The sequence below is a fragment of the Mesoplodon bidens genome (genome assembly GCF_964165515.1).
Source record: "Mesoplodon bidens genome assembly, chromosome: 1".
NCBI classification, from domain to species: Eukaryota; Metazoa; Chordata; class Mammalia; order Artiodactyla; family Ziphiidae; genus Mesoplodon; species Mesoplodon bidens.
The window spans coordinates 63209496-63231538 of NC_138176.1; the positions used below are offsets into that span (position 1 = coordinate 63209496).

General features: G+C 44.5%; 1 protein-coding gene across 1 annotated transcript in view; it reads left to right on the forward strand.

Moving 5' to 3' along the window:
• Nucleotides 1–707: 707 nt before the first annotated feature.
• TAPT1 (transmembrane anterior posterior transformation 1) overlaps nt 708–22043 on the forward strand; it is a 63517-nt gene continuing 42181 nt past the window's right edge. The window contains exons 1-2 of the mRNA XM_081224887.1: nt 708–973; nt 13459–13589. Of these exons, the coding sequence (XP_081081013.1) occupies nt 778–973; nt 13459–13589 (327 nt within the window). The 5' untranslated portion in view covers nt 708–777. The remainder of the gene's footprint in view (nt 974–13458; nt 13590–22043) is intronic.

Consider the following 22043-nt stretch of genomic DNA (forward strand, 5'->3'; position numbering starts at 1 on the left):
CACCCTGCTCCTCGGGCTAAGTCCCTGAGACCATCGCTTCTCCTCCACGCCCCCACCTGTTGGGTAGCAACTCCGGGCTCCTCCTTGCCCAAGTGCTTTGGAAACTGTCAACAAAAACCTAGAGGCCAGGAAATGTGACAGGTGATCATAACTATGCAGAGGAGATGGAGCCCAAATAGCAGACCTATGGGGCCGGGCCTCGCGGGGGTCGGGAATCTGGAGCCGGGCCCTCAGCGCCGCGGCCACGCGAGCTGTGCCAAGACCAGGCGGGCGGCGCCGGCGCACTCCGGGCACCGAGCCTGCAAAACGGGGCCCGGGCGAGCGGCCGGCCACCTCGCAGACAGCGGGCAGCAGGCGCAGCGGCCGCCGTCCCGGGGCGCCTCGGCCGACCCTCCGGCCGCTGTCGCCTCCGCTCTTGCCCCTCTCCCGCCGGGGCCCCGACCCGAGCCCCGGAGGCGCTCGCTCTCCCCGGCCGCGCGACCCGGCGGCATGGAGCCCGCCGCGGGGTCCAAGACGGCCGAGCCCGGCACGGCGCGGGAAGCCAGCGCGCGCTACGGCGACAGCAGGAAGAAGATGGCGGCGGCCGTGACGGCGGCGGCCTCTCACGCGCAGCTGACGCTAATGGCGCGCGCCGGCCGGCGGGCCGCGGATGGTGGTGGCAGCGGCGGCCCGGGCTCCACTGAGGGGCGGGGCGAGGCGGGAAGGGGGCCGGCCGGAGGCGGAGGCCGGGCGGGAGGCTGCAGGGAGGCGGTGGGGAAGGTTTGTTGTGCTCGGAACATGGCGGGCGTCGGCGACGCGACCGCCCAGAGAGAAGGCGGCGGTGGCGGCGCCGACATCCCTGAGAGGGAAGGCCGCGGAGAGGCGGAGCAGCCGGGCGGCGGCGGTCACGGGCCCCCGCCGGCGCCTCAGCTCACGGAGACACTGGGCTTCTACGAGAGCGACCGCCGGCGGGAGCGGCGCCGCAGCCGCGCAGGTGAGAAGGGCGGGCGGGCGGCGCTAGGCCGCGGCGAGGGAGCGGAGGGCGGCGGGGGGGCGCCGTGGGACTGCCGGCTGCGAGCTCCGCGGCCGCCGCTGCCTCCGGGGCCGCCGGGGTGTGGGCGCGCGGAGCCGCCGCAGCTCCCGAGGCTCCGCGGCCGCTGACAGCTCCTTGGGCGCGTCCGCGCGCAGCGCCGAGGCCCCAGCGGCAAACGCCCAGCCAGGTGCGTCCGAGAGAGAGGGCTGCGGCCCGGGGAGTTCGTCCCCGCTCACTTTCCTGCTTTTGAAAGGTCTTTAAAAACAGAACAGAACGCCTGGTGTCCTCCCGCCTCGATAACGTTGGCGAGCATCTCCCCACGTCTCAGGGTGCCCCGAACTGAGAAACGCAAGACTGATTTCATTATCTATGTGCCAAGGTGACTTTTGTTATGTGTTTTAAGCGAACTTGAGTCATCGAAACCTGTTAACTTGCCCTCTAAATTTGTGTTCTTCTGCTGCATTTAACAAGGTGGTAATAATGACCGTAAAGTTCAGTCATTTTGCTCAGGACATAAATATTTAGCACTCCTGCAAATGTTACCTGTGAACTTTTCCTAGACCGAAACTTAAGCCACTTTGAAAAAAAAAAGAAAAAGGCTGCGTTAAGATGCCTTGTGGATCCTACTTTCAATGACCGGTTTTAAGCATATTGTCATAATGTTGTTTCTTTAAGCTATAGGAATTTATTCTTGTTTTTAGAGAGTTTTTAAAAGTTGCATTTGTATTCATATTGCAGTTGTGTATTAAGCTTAAAAAGGGGGAAGACTGAGATGTATGTTTCATTGAATTTAGGGTGATAACAGCATTTTAATTCTTAAATAATTCTAAGTTTTGAGCAGGAGCAGACCCATAACTACATTAATTTCTTCCAACTAAAAAAGTGCTTCTGGTACACAATAGGAGCTGTATTAGCCGTTATTTCCTGCAGTTCATGCAAATAAATGTTTAAGTACTAAGGCTTACTGCACCATTGATTGCACTTGGGTATTGAAGATGTGGGAGTACTTAAATGCTAACTTAAGGCTTATCAGGTAAGATCCTGATTGATTTGCTAATTATCAGAAGTAGCCGTAGGTTAAACTTTGAAGAGGTCTTTATCTTTGAAAAATTAAGTACAGACTGTGCCTTGTTTTGTCTTTTTCAATGAACCACTTAGAAATTCTAAACTCTAAGTTGTCAGTTAAACACTTGCTTGGGAGAGTATTTACTTTCTAAATTGGTCAGATCTAAGTAAGACAAAGTATTAAATCTGTCAGCTGTCTGTTTACTTACTTGGACTTGAAAATTAAAAGCACTCTGGTGCAAATAGAAAAAAATGTAGCCAGGTTTCACTCTCATTTCGTTGAAATATTTATTATGAGTTTTAGGAAAGCCAACATTATAAAAGCCTTTGTTATTGTTTGATGCACAAAAAATGAAGTTGTCAGGTGCCTTTTGATGATCACAGATGTTGGGCTCCTGGAGTAACCCTTCACACCCCTTCCATGGCCCTGCTGGTCATGGGTCTGGATACCTGGTACTGTGGACTTCTATAGACTTCACGCCGCCTGTGCATTCTTCATCATCATGGGTTACGGAGCGTGGTTTACTTAACATGTTTGAAGCTGGACTTTTAACCCAGAGTTGCAGGAAGTCGTTATCAGGTACACACTTCTGGCTTTAGTCTTTGGGGTAGTCATTGTTTCCCCAATTCTGTCCGTTATGTTGAGGAGAGAGGACCGTGGCAGCTCTTGGGGATGAGGACTTAGGTGAGAATCCCAGGAGTATTTCAGCTGGAGTCACCAGCCAGCGTTGTTGTGTCTGGGCCTGCACGTGGGCCCTTTGTCCTTTCCCCCGGGTGTCTGTCTCTTCTCTGCTAGTTACACAGCTCTTGTCGTTGCCGTTGCCAGTGCCCACTCTCCAACTCTGATGCCGCACTGGTCAGGGCATCCTCACTGGAGATTAGAATTCTTTCAGTCATTCTGAAATGCCCTGGGCTGCTAAGTGGCTTCTGCATTCACCCTAACCCTGCAGCATTGCTCCCTTCCACTGCTCAGCATCCTTTCCTTCCTCTCCTGTCCAGAATTTAGAAAACTCTCACCTAGGGGCTGCCCTGGGCCAGAGGGCCTTGGAGTGGCACCACCTAGTGTCATGTGAGAAGAATTTCTTCCCGAATCAAATGCCTTCCAAGCCTAGGTGCTTGCACTTAAGGTGTTACATGTCCATTTTTTATACTCTAGTGCTGCCTCTGATACTCTAGTCTTCCCCCCATCCCCTGCCAATTCAGGGCAACTTTGTCTTTCCTTTTGAAAGTCATAATTTTAGTGTCTTGGTGGCGTGAACCATCAGTTAGTTCCAAAGTCCCCTGTATCATTTCTCCCAAGAAATTTAGGACTCTTATAAATTAGACGTTTGTTGGCCTGCCCTAACCCTCTAGGATCCCCTAAATGAATATACAGATTAGGTAATTATCCAAACCCTCTGAATCCAAGTAAAATAATTCAAAACGTAATGTTTGATGTTCCTGTTTTTATTTTATACCTGTCTGTGTTCATTTATAGGTTTTTTTTTAATGTTGGGGGTAGGAGTTTATTAATTAATTTATTTATTTTTGCTGTGTTGGGTCTTCGTTTCTGTGCGAGGGCTTTCTCTAGTTGTGGCAAGCACTTCATCGTGGTGTGGGGGACTCTCACTATCGCAGCCTCTCTTGTTGCGGAGCACAGGCTCCAGACGCACAGGCTCAGTAGTTGTGGCTCACAGGCCTAGTTGCTCCGCGGCATGTGGGATCCTCCCAGATCAGGGCTCGAACCCGTGTCTTCTGCATTAGCAGGCAGATTCTCAACCACTGCGCCACCAGGGAAGCCCATTTATAGGTTTGTAGAATATTTATGTGTATTAGTTTGTATATATACAGCTACATCAAGGGTAAGCTTTCTTTTTGTTTGTCTTTTCAAACTCTTCTAATCACTTTGTTCACTGAACTCCCTCTGACTTATATGTAGCCTGGCAATGGGCTGAGACTTTTCTTAGGTTCTAGTACTTAAACCTTAACATAGATAGGAATGGATATCCCGCTCATCATTCCTGGTTTCATTTTCTCACTCATAATGGTCACTGTGTATTCCACCGTTGCCTTATGTGGTCACCTGTCTTGAACTCTGGGTATAGTAGTCATCAAGAACCATAGATTCATCTCTTCTGTCTTCTTTTTTTCCTCTTCTTAAAAATATGACCAACTTCTATTGTCCTTTTTGATATAAGACCAGATAGTAAGTACATATTACTGGGACCTCCCTGGTGGTCCAGTGGTTAGGACTCCATGCTTTTGCTTTCTCTGTTCAGGTTCGATCCTTGGTTAGGGAACTAAGATCCTGCAAGCTGCATGGCATGGCCAAAAAAAAAAAAAAAAAGTACATATTACTGTGTTTCCATTCTTGTGCCCCACTTCACAGGTCTGTAGAAGTTCTAAGTGTGAGAGTTTCTGTATAGCCATATTCCCATTTAGGAATCTAGGCCCAGCAAGTCAACTTTTGACTAAGAATTAGGCAATCTGTTCTTGGCTTGGTTCAGTTGTTCAATTGCTTTGTAGACTCTATCCTTGCCTAATCCATTTGGCTCTGTTTCATAATTCCACTACTAAATAGTTTAGTATCTGAAGTATCTAAGTTGGCTCTAGTGACTGGAGACTTAACAGTAGAAGACTTGGTGTAAAATAAATACAACACCTACTGGTGAGGATGAAACAATACCTATATAATGCAGGTATTGGAGTATGCATAGGGATAGGTATTGCTTGTAAAACAAAAGAACTTGAAGTAAGTTATGGGTGAACAGTATGGTTTTTGACTGTGGTAGTGCCATGGGCCCATTTTGTTCCTGTTTATGTGGTGACTCGTCACTCTGGAGCTTAAACTTGTTATCCATCCCTTGTGATTCTCTTCTCATTCTTTACATTTTAAACTTCTTGCTTTACCTCCATAAGAAAATGAACAGAGGCAGGAAGAAAGACTAAAACTCAGGCTCCCACAAAAGATTTTGAGGGGGACAAAGGTTTTAACTGTACATATTCACTATGTCCCATTGTGTATTTGAAAATTTAACATTTTGAATATTAAAATACATTCTCATTTAACCAGTCCTGATCCTCTATAATATGTTACATGGTTATCCTTATGGCCCCAAACTTATCCTGATGGATGATTAAAGGCTGTGATTCTGAAAATTATGCTCTAGAGTAAATCAGTTTCTCATTTAGAAAGGAAAATAAGAATAATTGTAAAACTGCCTGAGAAATTACTTGGAGTGAACACAACCCTGATGCAGATAAAGTAAAATTAGCTTCTTCTCTTCTGACAGACGATTGCTCTCCTTTTAAAATTCTCACTTGCTTTACTTAACAAGTACTTGTAAACTAAACAAGCAATGAAAAGTTACTTATTTTGATCTTTGACTGGTTCAATATTTTGACCTTTTTAAGATGTTTACCTTCCACCTAGTTTAACCCCTAAAATTCAGTCCTAGAAGCTAATTTGCAGACCACTTTGGGGATGCTTGCATAAAAGAGGTCTTTGGAAAGACTGTATCATTGACTGTCAGATTAATGATATTTTGTTCCCATTTTTAGTCCTTTACTTTGTAACCTTATGACCTTGGAAAAAGTCACTACTCTTTTTGTATCTGTTTTCCATCTAAAAATTTATGAATACTCTACCTATTCTTTACCTCCCTAAATGAGATTATTTATAAACAGTTTGAGGACCTTAAAAGTTCTACTGGTACCTTTACTGTATTTGACTTAGGAAAGCAGAATTGCTGTCATTGATTCCTAGTTGGCCTTGTACAAGGTTGTGCCTTTGTATTTGTGTAATAAACTTGTAACTAATATTTTAGTGTAACTGTAGTAAAGCCTATTAAATTTTTGCATTATTTAAGACTGTGGAGATTTGCATGTTTCTTAGTATTTTCCTAGCATTTAACCAATATTACTTTACAGTTTTTTTGATGGTCAATGCTATTTTAAGAAAGATATATTTAGACATATTACTGAACATGTAAATATGTTTATGATTACTCATTACTTCAAATTAATACTTTTTTATACTGGGTTTTTGTTTCTCAGCTCTCTCAGAAGATAATTAAACATAATATTTCTTCGTTTAGGGATGAGGAAGAAACCATTTATACTGTACTTTTTCTCAGTTTAAGATACTGGATCACAAGGCAATTCTGTGGTAGATGAATATTGATTAAAAATAATCTGGAAGAATTGGTCCAGATTTATGATTGGTATTATTTTCCTAGTGTTAAATATTCATAATTGGCAAGACCAACTTATTCAAATGTAGAAGCTCGTTTCTATTAGAATTGTTGATAAATAGTAAAATACTTCTATTTTTAAAAGACTTTTACTGAATATTTCTTCTTGGTGAGATCTGGATAAATGAACTAAAATTGGTTGACATCTGAAGAGTTCAAACAGTATTCAGAAAATAAACAATTGGATTATTTTATTTTGGAAAATAATTTGCACTTAAACTATAAAGACAGAGGTTTGGCATAGCAAATGAAAGTGACTCTTGCTAAGAAGGAATGAAGTATCACCACGGTATGGAAAAAGTTAAGGTTCACTCAGTGAGCAGAATTCTTGAAGAGTGGCACCCACAGGTCAAAGAACAGTAGTAGCCTTCCTAAATAATTAGCCAGGCACTCTACCCAGTATCACAGGACAAGTGAGTTCAGGTAAGTCTGTAGAATGCTAGAGAATAGTGTTTAAAACAACGGCCGCAACGAACAAAAACACTGAAACACAGCTATACTTCGGAACAGAAGATTGAGTAGCATCCTGCAGAATATATCCATGGCCAGGAAAAGATTGGAGGTGGGGAGACCAGACAGAGCGGCAAGACTACCCTATACCTTAGGAGCTCAGGCCACCGGGCAACAGAATCTTGTCCTTCAGTGTGAATCAGACGGCTCCTTCTGACAGGTTGAAGCCAGATCAGGGCTAGGTCATCTTCTCTAGTACGAGTGTCAGATAGATGGGTGATAATTATGGTCCAGGGGAGAGAGCACGCTGGACTTGGAGTTCAGAGATCCAGGTTCTATCCCCAACTTGCCCCTTAGCTTTTCAGTGACTTTGGACAAGTCTCCTAACCTCTGTGAGCCTCAGATTCTTCATTTGCAAAATGTGAATGCTGTTAACTGTTCTTTAGCTCTCAGAATTGTGAGAATTTCACGAACTAGTGTGAGCAGGACCTTTGTAAACTACCTCAGGCCATCTAGCACGAGGATCCTAATCCCTTAAGTAGGGCCAGTTCTCCAGGAGTGGGGGAGGAGGAGGAGGTAAGAAAGCTTTAAAAATGTTTCACCCCATGAAGCTTGGGGTTTTTTTGTTAGTATTGCTTTAATGTTTCTTTGAAAACCATTCCCCAGCCCATTAGTATGGTGTTAATTGTAGGCAAACACTACCCTTACACTCAGAACTCACTGCTGGCCGGACATGAAGAAGATCTGGATACATGGTGTTTGCTTTCAGAAAGCTCATGGACTGGTAAGGGAGCTGATTAGTAAACAGTGTAACTTCATAGAAGTAAACCCAGGATGCTACAGGAGCACAGAGATGGGAGGTGGGGGGAGACCCAGTTTTCCAGAACACAGTGGCCTGTTTACAAAAGCACTTGAGACAGTGATAGAATAATCTAGTGCCAAAAAGCACACACTCTAGGATAGACTGCTTGATTTGAATGCTGGCTCTACCATTTGGCTTGCTCTGTGACCTCGGAGACCTCCTTAACTTCTCTGTGCCTTGGTTTCATCATCTGTAAATTGGGCATAATTATAAAACCTGTCTCATAGTTATGAGAGGTGTCTACTCAAAACATATTTTATCATTTGATTTTTAAGTGTTTGCTTTTAAATTTTCTATGGAAAATCAAAATTGGTGTTTGTAACTAAAATTCTTACATTTCTAGAGGTAAAATCCTGACACGACACTTTTTCATATTTACTATATAGCTAAAACACTTTCATAGGTTTATATTTTATAATTTGTTTAAGGAAAATTAGTTACTTAAGTTATATAGTTTGTTAAAGATGCTTATTTGATGTGTTACCTTTTATCCATGGAAACAGGATTGCAGAAATAGCAATAAACATTAGGTAACCACCAAACTCGAATTGGTTAATACTATAGATCATGTGACATTACTAGTCAGTAGTTCAAGCATTGTGTCATGCTTTGCAGTTTTCATATCCTTCCATTCAAATCCTCTCTCAGTCCCTCGAACATCCTTTGTGGATGGCAAGCAGGTAACAGGTGTTGTAAAACTGCTCCAAGCCTTGGTTTCCTCTTCTGTGAAATTGAGATCTATGAGTGGAGCGGGGTCACAGCACTAATGAGTGACAGAACTGGTGCCAGAACTTCCTTCTAATAATTGCTAATCCTGTGCTCTCTTTGTGCATCATAACAAAACCCTTATTATGGTGGAAGCTCGGTCATCTTGTGGGCACCAGGGAAGGCACCATTATGAAGGATAATTTTCTAAGTAAACAAGGGTACAGTGTTGGGCTGCACCCTGCAGGCCTACAAGCCCTGTGCTTGCCCAGCTTCAAGACTGAAGAAAGAGCCTGGACTCAGCAACAGAGACATCAGTAGTTTAATGGATGGGGGATCTTACACATGTGAAGCAAGGTCCTAGAGCGACACCCCACCATGTGTGGCTGACAGCGGGCAGGACATGGTGGCAGTCTTCGCTCCCAGGGAGAGTGGGAGATTACCAGTTATAGGGGAATTGACCTCAGGTAGGCTTATTAGTTACCAGGGAAACCAGTAGGGGGCATACCCCTCACTACCCCTTTTTTTTTTTTTTTTTTTTTTTTTTTTTTGCGGTACGCGGGCCTCTCACTGTTGTGGCCTCTCCCGTTGCGGAGCACAGGCTCCGGATGCGCAGGCTCAGCGGCCATGGCTCACGGGCCCAGCCGCTCCGTGGCATATGGGATCCTCCCAGACCGGGGCACGAACCCGTATCCCCTGCATCGGCAGGCGGACTCTCAACCACTGCGCCACCAGGGAGGCCCGCTCACTACCCCTTTGATAAGAACAGTCACTAGCTGGGGCCTGAGGCAAATATATAGGAAGATCACTCATGTGCCTAAGATGTAGGTGAAGCAGGCACTGGCTGGGCAGGGGAAGTACAGAGAGCAAGAGAACAGCCACCTTTAGTGGCCTCACCATACATACAGCTGTCTCAACCTTTTAATTTAATTTGCTTTTTTAAAAAAATGTATTTATTTATTTATTTATTTTGGGCTGCGTTGGGCCCTGGCTGCTGCACGCGGGCTTCCTCTAGTTGCGGCGAGCGGGGGCTACTCTTCGTTGCTGTTCGTGAGCTTCTCATTGTGGTGGCTTCTCGTTGCGGAGCAGAGGCTTAAGTAGTTGTGGCACGTGATCTCAGTAGTTGTGGCGCACGGGCTTAGTTGCTCCACGGCATGTGGGATCTTCCCGGACCAGGGCTCGAACCCTTGTCCCCTGCATTGGCAGGCGGATTCTTAACCACTGAGCCACCAGGGAAGCCCTTAATTTGCTTTTTAAAATTTAAAATTGTACGATAACCTGTTTATCTCCTTCACACACTGAGATACTAGTGAGCTCCCCAACTTCCTGCACTTACTGGTGACGATGCACCCAGCCACTCACCAGCTGTGACTGCATTGCGGTGCCCTGTCCTCCTCGGGGTGGAGGGGCAGGTACCTGTTGGGGGACCTTTTCCATCATTTGGATGCATACGGACTGGAGGCTCCTTAGCTCCGGTGGCTGCTGAGTCCAGTGAGACACCGGGAGCTTTGCGTTCTTGCCCTGCTAAGAACACCCTAGTCTCAGAACACACCTGCCTCAGTCACGGGCTCTCTTCCCGAGAATCTGCTACTCTCTGCTTTTGCCACTTCTAATTTCTGATTCTGTTTTTCTCTCTGCCACACCCTCCATTGTGATTTCCCTTCCTCTTCTCTGATCCACACATTCTTTCAGCGAGCATTGGTTGAGCACCTCTTACATGCTGTACCCCAAGGATACAAAGGTAGAGGAGAACACCAGACAGGAAAACGCATGTACCGTGGCTCCGGGAAGCACGGAGCTCAGTTGGGGGAGGACTTGTTCTGCCTGGGGAACCTGGGAAATCTTCACGGGGCAGGTGACTCTGCACGTGTTCACCTGTGGAGGCTGAAGGGAGTTCTCAGGCCAGTGGTCAGTGTGAGCCAACTGACACATTTGCCAGCAGTGAGAAGTGATGTAACTAGAAAATTATAACCTTGAGGTTCAGGGAGGCAGCTGTGCGGCACTGCTGGAAAGATAGCCAGGGGCCAAGTCTGCAGCGCTCTGGTGTCGCCACTGCTGAGGTGTTGACCTCACTTGGAGGTCCCACGAGCCCCGGAGGGTTTCCATGGCCGGCCTACATGCACACGGACAGGCACCAGGCCAGGTGGGACCGAGGGGACAAAGGATCGGAAGGAGGGCTCCGGTCTGGAATCCTCTGCAGTAACCTGGAGAGAGAGGACGAGGACCAAATGCAGGCTGAGCCCGGAAAGAAGAGGGCACAGTTAATAAACATTTCGAGGAAGAGTCATTAGGGCTTGGGGAGAGGAGGGAGGAGATGGTCAGAATTGGCCCCAAGCCGCCAGCATAGAACCGTCTGTATCATTGGTGAGCCCTGAGCTAACAGCAGGGCTGCAGGAGGTCGGGGGAGGGGGGCAGATTAGTGGAGAAGAGGTGGGGTTTGGATTTGCTGGTTTAAAGGTGCCTTTGGGATTTCCAGGTGGCAGTTAGAAATATTGGCTCAGGCTCAGGAGTCAGAGCTAAAGGTATGGTGACTTTAGGATTTAGATGATGGTTTTGACCTTAGATGGCCCAAATAGAGTATGTGTAGGAAAAAAAAGACAAGAAAAAGAGAAGGTGGCTGATGACACATCAAAGAATATGGCCTTAAAGGATGGCTGGCATTTTACTGTAACCATACTTTGTTCGGATGTAGTGAATAGAGCACCGAACCGAACCAGCAAATGCTTAAGGGTCCGGTGGAGGAGGAGGCACCCCGCAGAGACTTAGGTTAGCAAAGGTGATTCGAGAGCAGAGCGCCACTGGTGGGGGGTGGCAGGCAGGAACGGCAGGCAGGAACGTGAAGCTGGGGGCAGATGCCGCTCAGCAGTTCTGGTGAAGTGACCTTTGGGGCTCATGACTCAGCTCGCTGGCGCCAGTGAAACTTTGTGTAAGTGCAGTTTCTTCTGCTCTCTGAATGTCCTGTTGCTTCCCAGTTTTCACAGGAAAGAACTGATATTTTAGATATTAGCTAATTAAAACATCCCTTTGTTTCTAATTGGAAAACTGAACTGTGTGCACGTGTAACACTTTGATCTTTCTTTTCCGTTTTAGCTGTTTTGCTTGCAGCTCAAAAGACTCCTTTTCTCTCCTTCAGACGGTAGATATTGTCCTGGACCTAGCCAGCCAACAGCATATTAAAAAGTTCCTAGCCAGAAATTTTACTCTACACAGATTTGGTTATACTAAGGCCTTTTTTTTTTCTTTTTCCTTTTTTCTTTTCATTTATTTATTTATTTTATTTTAGTTATTTATTTTTGGCTGCATTGGGTCTTCGTTGCTGCGTGCAGGCTTTCTGTAGTTGCAGCGAGCGGGGGCTACTCTTCTTGGTGGTGCTCAGGCTTCTCATTGCGGTGGCTTCTCTTGTTGCGGAGCACGGGTTCTATGTGCGCGGGCTTCAGCAGTTGCAGCTCGTGGGCTCAGTAGCTGTGGCTCACGGGCTGTAGAGCGTAGGCTCATTAGTTATGGTGCACAGGCTTAGTTGCTCCACAGCTTGTGGGATCTTCCCAGACCAGGGCTCGAACCTGTGTCCCCTGCATTGGCAGGTGGATTCTTAACCACTGTGCCTCCAGGGAAGTCCCTATACTAAGGCCTTTTAGTCTGAACATCTATTAATATATACAGTGAACTTTACATCTTGTGTACATGGCTTCAACCATAAATGTACTGAGAGTACCGTGCTCGTGGTGCACTGGATGATTTGGCCTGCCCCTGCGCTGGGCTGCAGTAGGTGGAAGTCGGGTTTTCTCTCCATCTGTTTCAGTCTCCTGTTTCAGACAGCTTTCATGGTATCACTGACTCTCCAAATGGATTATGAATCTTGTATTTTAAAAAAATGTGTGTAACTTTTTGGGGGAAGCTGTAACTTCTATACATAAGCAAGCCACTTCACCTGACGCTCAAAGAACTAGCGATCTGTCCCAGTGTTGGAGGAAGTAAGCTGTTTTTAGGCCCACTGGGAGATAATAAGTCCACTTCTGTGTCTTCCTAAGGGCTTTTCAAGGGTATTTTGGACTATACACTGTTCCCCATCCCTGTAACCTTTAAATCCTTAGCATCACATAAGACGTAACTATGAGGGTCGATAACTCATGAATGAAATCAACCTCCCCTCTTTGTCATTTTTTGGAGGGAACACCAATACTGTATTTGGTAAAAGGACCAGCTCAGAGGCCAGCTCAGAGCAAAGAGGACAATTTGAAACCTTTGGTATGCTGAGTTCTGGAAGAGAGGATGGCCTCCTAGAGAGTAGAAGTAGGGATGTCTGTGAAGTTGGGGACTGAGAGGTCACCGAGGTGCTGGGCTGTCAGAGAAGTGTCACACAGTGGAAAGATTGGGATCAGGCATTAACACCCTTACTTCTCATCTCAAGTCCTCCAGGTACAGCCAAGTGGAAAGTATTCCACCTCCTTTGGCCTTTCTTTCCTCAGCTGAGATGAGATGACTGTGGGTGAATTTGCCTCAGAGGAACCGAGGAAACAGGTGGACAAATCCAACCTCAGATCGGGTTGAGGTTCTGTTTTGTATGATTTATTATAATTACCATCATGTTGGGAAGCCTTCACCTGGGGAAATGGCATTATTTAGATACTTGCAGGATCTCTGAGGCTGAAGAAGGAAGAATTTGCACCAGTGTCTGTGTACTTCACCCAGGATAGTTCTTGGGCTGAAGCAATGCCTGTTAGGTGACTTGGCTCCCTTTTGATTGTGTGTGTGTGTGTTGTGTGTCTCCATTTTGTATATACTTGGTATCTCCTCTTTTTACCTGCCTTCATCTCTCCATCAGTCCAGGTCCTATCTCACCTGTAAGACCCAGGACTAGACTCTCACAGAACACTTTTCTAACTATTCTGGCTCATAGTAATCGTCCCTTTTATATTCCTGTGACTTTTTCAGTTTATATCACACAGAACAGCAATTTCCTCAACAATCTTTTCTGATGGTTTGTGTGCAGTTCAGTTCTGGGCACAGAAATGTAGATTACTTAGTTTTATTCTCTTGTTGTTTTACATATACATTACCTGTAGCACCAACTAGCATGGAAGTTCCTTGATAAATACTGTTCTTTTTGTTTTGTCTTTTTTTTTTTCCTGTAGAGCTTTCATTGTTGAGGTTCCTCAGTGCTGAACTAACCAGAGGGTACTTCCTTGAACATAATGAGGCCAAGTATACAGAAAGAAGAGAAAGAGTATACACTTGTATGCGAATACCAAGAGAATTGGAAAAGGTACTTTTTTTTTTAACTCGTCGTTTTGAAAATTATGTCAATATGTTAATTCTATTTAAAAAATTGTGAACAGCTTGAGTTGCATTTTTAAAATATTGGAAATAACGTGATCATAAATAATTAAATATATTGGGGGAGTAGGAATTCCCATTCAGGAAGAGTCTTAAAAAGTGTATTTTTAGTGTAAGATCCAATGATTTGTAACTTTGCTACTTATTAAACTTACCGTATTCCCATTTGTGTCCCCCCCAAACAACTTTTTCAAGGAATTGCTCTCTACTTATTCCTTTAGTTCTCTTAAGTTTTGTTTTACTAGAAGCAGTTTTTTTCCCATTCAGCGTAATATAAATTATTTAATTGCACCCTTTTTTTTTAAGGTTTCAGTTTCTCAGAAAGCCCTCATTTTTAAAAACAGTTTCTTCAAAGAAAAAAGACAATTTGTTTCACCTTCATCACAGAAAACATCTCAGCATAGGATAAACATAGTAATAGCAGCACTAAATCTTTGCACATCGGGCCCTCCCTTGATTGTGTCCCAGTCCATCAAGACCAGTCAAATACGAGATCAAGGCCACTCTTTCTGTGTACATTGATAGAGTTGACCAGTCTGAGCAAGAAGGAAAGAATTAAGAAATAATTCAGCTTTAGCTATACTGAAACACGTTTTCATACTTTTATAGTAACGTAAAACTTGTAATGTTCCAGTCACTTCTCTAGAATCATACTTTACTATTGGAGTTGGTATCAGAAGAGTTTAGTTGGTTTGCTTTCTCAGTGTATTATAATAACAAGAGGTGTGGTACAGTGAAAAGGAAGGATGCCCGGTTTGAGAGATGTTGCTTTCAGTAGGTTCTTAGTGGCACATCATGTGCTGAAGCTTTGGAAAGTTCTATATTAGGGTGAGATTTAGAGAGCTAGGGAGCTAGCAGACATTTGAGACAATGAAACAGCTTGTTGCCTTTGGTCAGGATCATTAAACATGCGTAGTTATCATTGTGTTGCTGCTTTTCTGGGGAGTTCTATGGTTCTGTGGAGGAGCCGAGGGCTGGAGGTGGAGGCCTGGGGGGCACCCTCGGCAGCACTCCTCCGCAGGTGCAGCATCACGCTTATTTTATGTATTGGAGTTGCTTTAAGATTTTGTCCTGGAGGGACCTAGGGGGTGATGTTTCTTTTGCTTGAGAAAAAAAAAATTTTTTTTAAGGTAAGTCTTGTGTCTTTCTTAAAACACTTTAATCTGCTTTTCAAAGCTCACTTTTTTCTACCAATGAAAAGCCATGGCTGGAAATGTGAGGACACTGCTGGAGGCGTGGACCTCTGCGGCCTGGACTCTTGTCTGGGACAGTGCCGGCCTCGTCCGCCCACCTGTCTGAGCTGCTCTGGACTCCCATTTTGCTCTGGGAGAGCACAGAGGGATTTGCCTGCAGTCACAGGCAGACTTTATGGACACGCCTGGGAAGCTGGTTCGACACAGAGAGGTGTCCATCTGACCCTTTCTGTCATCCCACCTGTGGCAGAAATAGTGCATGATGGCAGCATCCTCTCGTAATTCTGTCACCTCATCAGAGGCAGGTTCAATACACCCATCCTTCTCTCTTTATTAGCAACATTGAAATCACAAACAGGTTTCTGGGTAGATTTCTCACGGAAACTTGTAAGCGTTTCATGTTTGTTATTGTATTAAATTGTCTTCTGGGGGAAATCCCTGCAGGTCTTTCTGGGACTGCAGTATAAACCATCGTTTTTCAAACTGTGGTCCGTTACAGGACCACTGATAGGTTTAGTAACCCATATGGTTTCTAATCAGTTAGATTTGTTTTTTTTAATTAAAGAATAGGAAAAGTATCAGATTGCATTCATTGCCTGTGCTAATCCTGTTTCCCATGAGAGAGGCTTTTAGCTTTAGGCCTATTTAGGAAATTTTCATTTAGTCTCTTAGAGCAACACTTTAGCAATTTTACTGCTTAAAATGTAGGAAAGAATGTCTTCTTTTTCAGTTTAGAGCAATTTCTTCTTCTAAGACTAAGTGAAGCACAGAGGAAAGTTAGATTTCAGTTTAATTCCAGGCTTAAATGTCTCTCATAGCAGCATGAATTCACTCTGCTCTCTCTAAGCCCTTTATTTGATATGTGGGGATCCCACTTCAGACTTTTATTGTGAGAGGTGAGAGGCTATCTAGATATTCACGCTAATCTAATTTATTTTTTATTGGTTTCCTTTGTGTTTGTCTATTCTAATATGTAATACCTTATTCGTTTTTTTATTGTTCTTGTTTTTTTGGGTAAATGCTAATATATTTTCACCTAACCTTTGCAGGAAGAGAAAGTTGATAATTAAAGAGCACTTTGCGTCTACAGGGATTGCAAATACTATAAAGCATGTAATTACTGCATATTATACTTTAAAGTCAAGAGAAAGGTCAGCTTAGTATCTCTTACCGAACCTGTTCAGTGATTGTAAAAAAACCCCAAAAAACCCAGGTTTTTTGTGTCAGTGGATAAACACATTATACTTGACATTTAATAAAGGTGAATTGCTTACATATTTAAAATAGTATTTCCAATTATTAGCACTTTTTTACATTTGAACTTTTCAATCTTAGGTAAGCATATGAAATTTTGGAGCATTTTGTTGGCTTTGGGGCAACATTTCCTCTTTTCCTCCACAATCCCTTTTCCCCTGTGCCCACACACACCCCTTGGGTTCTTGTTCTAGATCTGCTGTTAACTGCTTACATGGTCCACTTTGGGGGCTGTGTTTTTCTCTTCCATACAAGGAGGAGGCTGAACTGTACTTTCTGTGCATCCTGAACTGAGAGCCAGGATAGCAACGTGGGTTAAGGGCATGAACTCTAAAGTCAGTCTGCCTGGACTTGAATCTTGGCTCCACAGTTTATTCACTGTGGGGCCTTGACTAATTTACTTCTGTCTGTGTGCCTCGGTTTTCTCATCTGTATGTTAATTATGTGGTAAGCCTTCTGTGAGTGTTTTAAAATCTTTACAAGCCTCTCTTCAGCAAATTGGGAATGCCTTGCCCTGGGAGAACAAGAAAAATTTTGAGAGGTTTCTTGTCCCCAGGTTGCATTCCAGTGGAAGTCTCATTTACAATAGGGGTAGCTGTTATCTTGGGCTGAGTACAGCAGGAAGTGATTGGGAAAGGACTGATTTTCGAGGTTCTCCTGTGTCCCTCTTTCATCTCCTGCTATACTTTCATCTTCCTTCTTCGCTAGCTAATGAACGACTTTTCTAACCCTGCAAGGGCCATGATTTTCTGACTCTCAGCCCTCTGGGATGCTGACCTCCTGCAGAAAGAGCCTTTAGGGAAAACTGTTTTCTTCCCTCTTTTTAGCCAGACTGTCTGAGGGTAAAGCTTATCTCTTTCATGAGGATTTAGCTAATGGCCATAGAGATAACATACCTTACACCCTGACATTTTCTGCTGAGCCCTCAAGTCTGACCTCTGCAGGCATGAGGCTGGAGCTGACAGTTAGGATAGACAGTGGTCGCTTTAATCAGGTGCTGGTGGAACCAGGGCAGGGGATCACCAGTTTCCCAGAGAGGAAATTCCTGGTGAGTGATTGTCACTGCTTCTTACCCCACTTGGCTTGGCCAGTTACATCCCATCTCTGGCATCCATTTCTGTGTTACTCATAAAACGAATAGCATTTATCAGATAAGGATTAGATGCTTAGCACTGTCCTGAGCACCTGAAATGAATTAGCATTAAATCCCATCAACAGCCTCCTGAGGTATAAGTACCATGAAAATTCTGTGTCCTCTTCCTGCCACACTCCGCCGTCGCACGTAGACGCCCAGAGAGATCTCACCTTCAACCCATGTTTTGGTTGAAACATGTGCTAGTGTGTGTTCTGCATTTTGACCCCATAGGAACAGTTTACCGCACACCATGTATAAAATCATCCCTTGTGCAAGGGCTAGTTTTGTCATCTGAGTGAATCCAAAACTGCAGGAAGTAGTAAAGAAATGCTCACCATAGTATTGCGTGGGCCAAAAAGTTCGTTCGGGTTTTTCCGGAAGTTGTTACGTGTTTCCTTAACATCTTACAGGAAAACCGGAACGAACTTTTTGGCTAACCCAATATTTTCTAAAATTCCCTAATGTATTTAAATACTAATTTAGAGAGATACAGCTCACTCATGCATTTATTTATTAATTTCCTCAGTCTTTGTTTTGAGTGCTCACTATGTTCCAGGCACTTTTACAGTGTGGGAGTAGAGAGATAAACATAAGACTCGTGAAGGTAATGGCAAGGTGATGAGGAAAAAGAGGTCACTTCTGTACATTTTACGGTGTATGTGGCGGGGACAGGGATGGTTGTACTAGGGAGATCCAGAGGTGGGAAATTGTTAGGAACACACAAGAAAGGACAGGTACACTGGAAGGTTGGGCTGGATCCAGGTTACTTTGGATGGTTAGGCTAAGGAGTTTAGACTGGCTTTGGGAGGAAATTAAAATTTATTTCTCAAGAATACTTTTATAGGTAACAGAATACCTAATGGTGACTTAAACAAAAAGGTTTTTGAGAAAATTTTTAACAAGTGAAGAGGAAGGAGATCTTAATTGTTCCAGCGGATTAATGAGGCCAGCATGGACTCAAGTCCTTTTTATCTTTCTATTTCACCATCGCTGGCAAATTGTCTCTCAGTCCTCATGTTGCTGCCTTTTAATAGAAAGATGACAGCTGCAACCTTGGGCATTACATCTGCATTATAATCAGAAACAAGAGGAGATGGACAGTGCCACCTTTTCCACTGTCCCTTTTATAAAGAATTAAAAGCTTTCCCAGAGGTGCCCTAGCATGCTTCCTTCCACTATGTCTTATTGGCCACACTGAGTCACACAGCCATCCCTGCTGCACAGGAGACTAGGCCAGTGAACATCACGCTTTTCCAACAAAGCGAGAAACAGATTGAGAATGATAATCGGGTTATTCACCCCTCAAAGCTCTGCTTCTGAAACATGGCAATGTTCAACATGGATTAGAAATAAGAGAAGCAGGGAGAGCTCAAGATCCCTCCATATGTACGCTCTTGCTTCAGATTAAAATCAGTTGATTAATTTGACCTCTTAAGAAATTTATTCCTCATGTTAAATACATGTCATATGTGGGATGTAATTATTATGAAGCCTTTTATCAAAATTACTTATCTGTAGTTACATATGTTTATGTAACCTTGCCTATATCATAAGAGATAGAACTAAAATGAAAATATATTTTTGACTTTACCTTACAATTCTGTGCTTTTTGACAATCTTTTATTTCATCGTTACCATGCTTTGTATGTTACAGTTATTTAATATATTTTTTTAGAAAATTGAATTCAACTGCTTAGTCTTAAATAGAACTACTTAAGTTCATCAGGTTGAAGATATAAGTATGACAATAGGTATAGAATATTGTGGTTGGGGCATAGACTTTGTTATTATTGGAAGGGAGAGGTTACTGTCACAGAGGGGAGTCATGGGGTCGAGGTGAACAACCTTAGCTTCTCATCTCAGGTCCGCAGGGAAGAGCCCAGTAGCCCGATCATGGTGTTCCTTTGGCTTTGACTTTCTTCGTCTAAGATTAGGCAGTTGGACTAGGTCATCTCAGGAGGGTGGGTAGTCCATGACCGTGTGAATGAGTTTGCTGACGAGGGGCAGAGGAAATGGGAGTAATGGAAACATTCACAGAAGGGAAATTTTACATCTCTAGTGGAGGAACTTAGTTCTGCTTTTTTGAGAGTTGGAAGGGGTAATAACATTTAGGAAAAAATAATTCAAAAAGTTCCTTTCGAAATAATGAACTTAATGAAAATATATAAAGCCTTTTTGTTGTTTCACAGTGTAAGTGTATATTAACAAAATGTAGTTATAGCCAACGTTTCACCTTTATTTCAATAAAACAGTCCTGAGATTTTGTTGTGAAACTAATAGAGAGTGCTTAGATCTGTATATGGCAGTGATTTCTTGGGCATCCTGCTCGGTTTCTAATTTCCATGAAAACGTGTGGGGAATCATCCCCCTACATTGTTCTCATGATGCAGCTCTTGTTTGTGACACACCCTGACTCAAGACGTCCCACCACATGACTGCTAAGGCACCGGAAAGCCTAGGGTATCTGCTCATGTCAGCATCTCAGCAGCCTTAGCTGGTGTTCCTCCTGGCCTCTCTGATGCTTGTCGCCCCTGGCTTGCATCAGTGGTGACAGCAGCTTCCACGTGTCTTGTGTGACGGTCTTACCTTTCCTAACGCTTCTTGGCGTGGGGCGGCTGGGAGTGCAGATCCATTTTGGCGGGGGCACCAGTAGCCCACTTCAGAGGCAGGGCTTGGAGGTGATGGCGGATGGCCCAGGCATCCAGGGCTTCCTTGTCCTGGTGTCGGCCCTGTACCTCTTAGGCACATAGGACCCATCAGATGGTTCTGGGGCAACCAGCCAAAGACTTCAGGCCTCCATCCCATTCACTGATGTGTTTAAAAGACAATTTGTGATCTTGGCACTGTGGGGCTTTGTTTATCTTTTTGGATCAGTAACTTATTTCTGTCACGTTAGCTTTGGAAACAGTCTAAAATTCTTCCTTTCCTCTCTCTTTCCATCGTGCTGTATCAGGCCACTGTGCTATCTCCCCCGGACAGTATTCTCCTTCGTAACTGTTCCTGCTGCTTCTCTCAGCCTGCTGCAGTGCTGCTGGTCGCTCCCTAAAAATAGCAGATTTGAGCCGAGAAGGTGTGTGACTGTAGCCTGCAGCAGCTGCTAAGACCTCGCAAATGTGCCATAGGGTCCTGAGGGCACACCCAGCCTTGTACATCACAGCCCTGTTTGTCCTTGCAAAATACCAAGTAATGGCCCCTGCCTCAAGCAAGGGTTGTTGTAAGGACTAAGTAAGTTAAATAGGTCAAGTGCTTAGAATATTACAATATTCAACAATGATTAAAAATAAGAGAAGTAGGAAAATCTCAAGATCTTTCCATGTGCAGTCTTTCTACAAATTAAAATCATCAGTATATTTATTTACCTCCGAAGAAATTTATTCCTTGTGTTAAATATGTCAGGCAGGGCTTCCTTGGTGGCGCAGTGGTTGAGGGTCCGCCTGCCGATGCAGGGGACACGGGTTCGTGCCCCGGTCCAGGAAGATCCCACATGCCCCGGAGCGGCTGGGTCCGTGAGCCATGGCCGCTGAGCCTGTGCATCTGGAGCCTGTGCTCTGCAACGGAAGAGGCCACAGCAGTGAGAGGCCTGCGTACCGCCAAAAAAAAAAAATGTCAGGCATAAGTTGACTGTTATGAAGCCTTTTATCAAAATTACCTTGTTTTCGTTACGCACATGCATTTATGTGACTTTGCCTGTCATGAAAGTACTTGGCTCCTTGTAATCCCTTTGTTTACCATCTCCTAGAGTGTAGACTTCCCAGGGGTATGAATTTTTGAATTCAGACGAATAAAAATTATTTTATTATAGGGATGACCTTGAAGCAGTAATTGCTTTCAGAGTCAGTCATTTGTAAACTTCCTTATTGACAACCCATTCTCCTTGACATCCTTTTAATTGATCCCCGCATGTGAGTTTGTTGAGAACTTCCGGAACACAGGATAAAGATTTGTGCCCCTTAGTGGTTAACTGGGCTGATTCCTGACCCTCTCATCTGATGATTACATTCTGGCCACACAGCCTCCCGCTCACGTTGCACCTGAGCACGCTCTTGTCTTTGCTTGAAATGCTGTTCCTCCTTTCTGTGCCTGGCGGCAGCTAGTGCCCATCTTGTCTCCTGGTGGGAGATCTTTGCTAACTCTCTTCCTCCCTCCCCCAGGTGCCCATCCCAAGTTCATCCCCCCACCCCCACCCCAGCTCGCTGCTCAGACCTGATCTCAGCGCATCCAGAGCACATCCTTCATCTGGCCCTTACTCTTCAGTCTGTGTCCCGCTCACTAGACTTGAATTCCCTGGGGAAGATGTCCTTCCTAAATGACCTTTCAACCCCCGTGTAGAATTAAGCAGGACGCGGGTTCTGCTCTTACAGGAGTAGACCCAGAGCTTTATAAACTGAAACCAGGGGAAGGAAAGAAAACACCCTTCCTGCTTTACTACTGCTTCCCAACTCCCACCCCAGAGCAGCCGCCCTCAGCTCTGGACACTACTTGGTGGTCATGGTGGAGGAGATGGATTCAAAATTGCCAGAAGATGGTTTGTACAACTCAGAGAGGCATATTCCAGAATCACTGTACTTTAATTTTAGCCGTAACGTTTTATTTACTGAAATTTCAAATGGCATTAAAAGGAAGGCAGGAGATTTTTGTCAAAAAAGGAAACATTTTTAAAAGGTTAAGAAACCTTGCTCCACTCTCCACAGAGAGAGGCTGGCATTTTATTTGTTTATTTCTTTTGAGGCTAGTATTTTTCATATGATTAAGAACAATAGTATTAGGTTCAAAATGAGTGTGGTAAGAGCTGGTTGTGGAA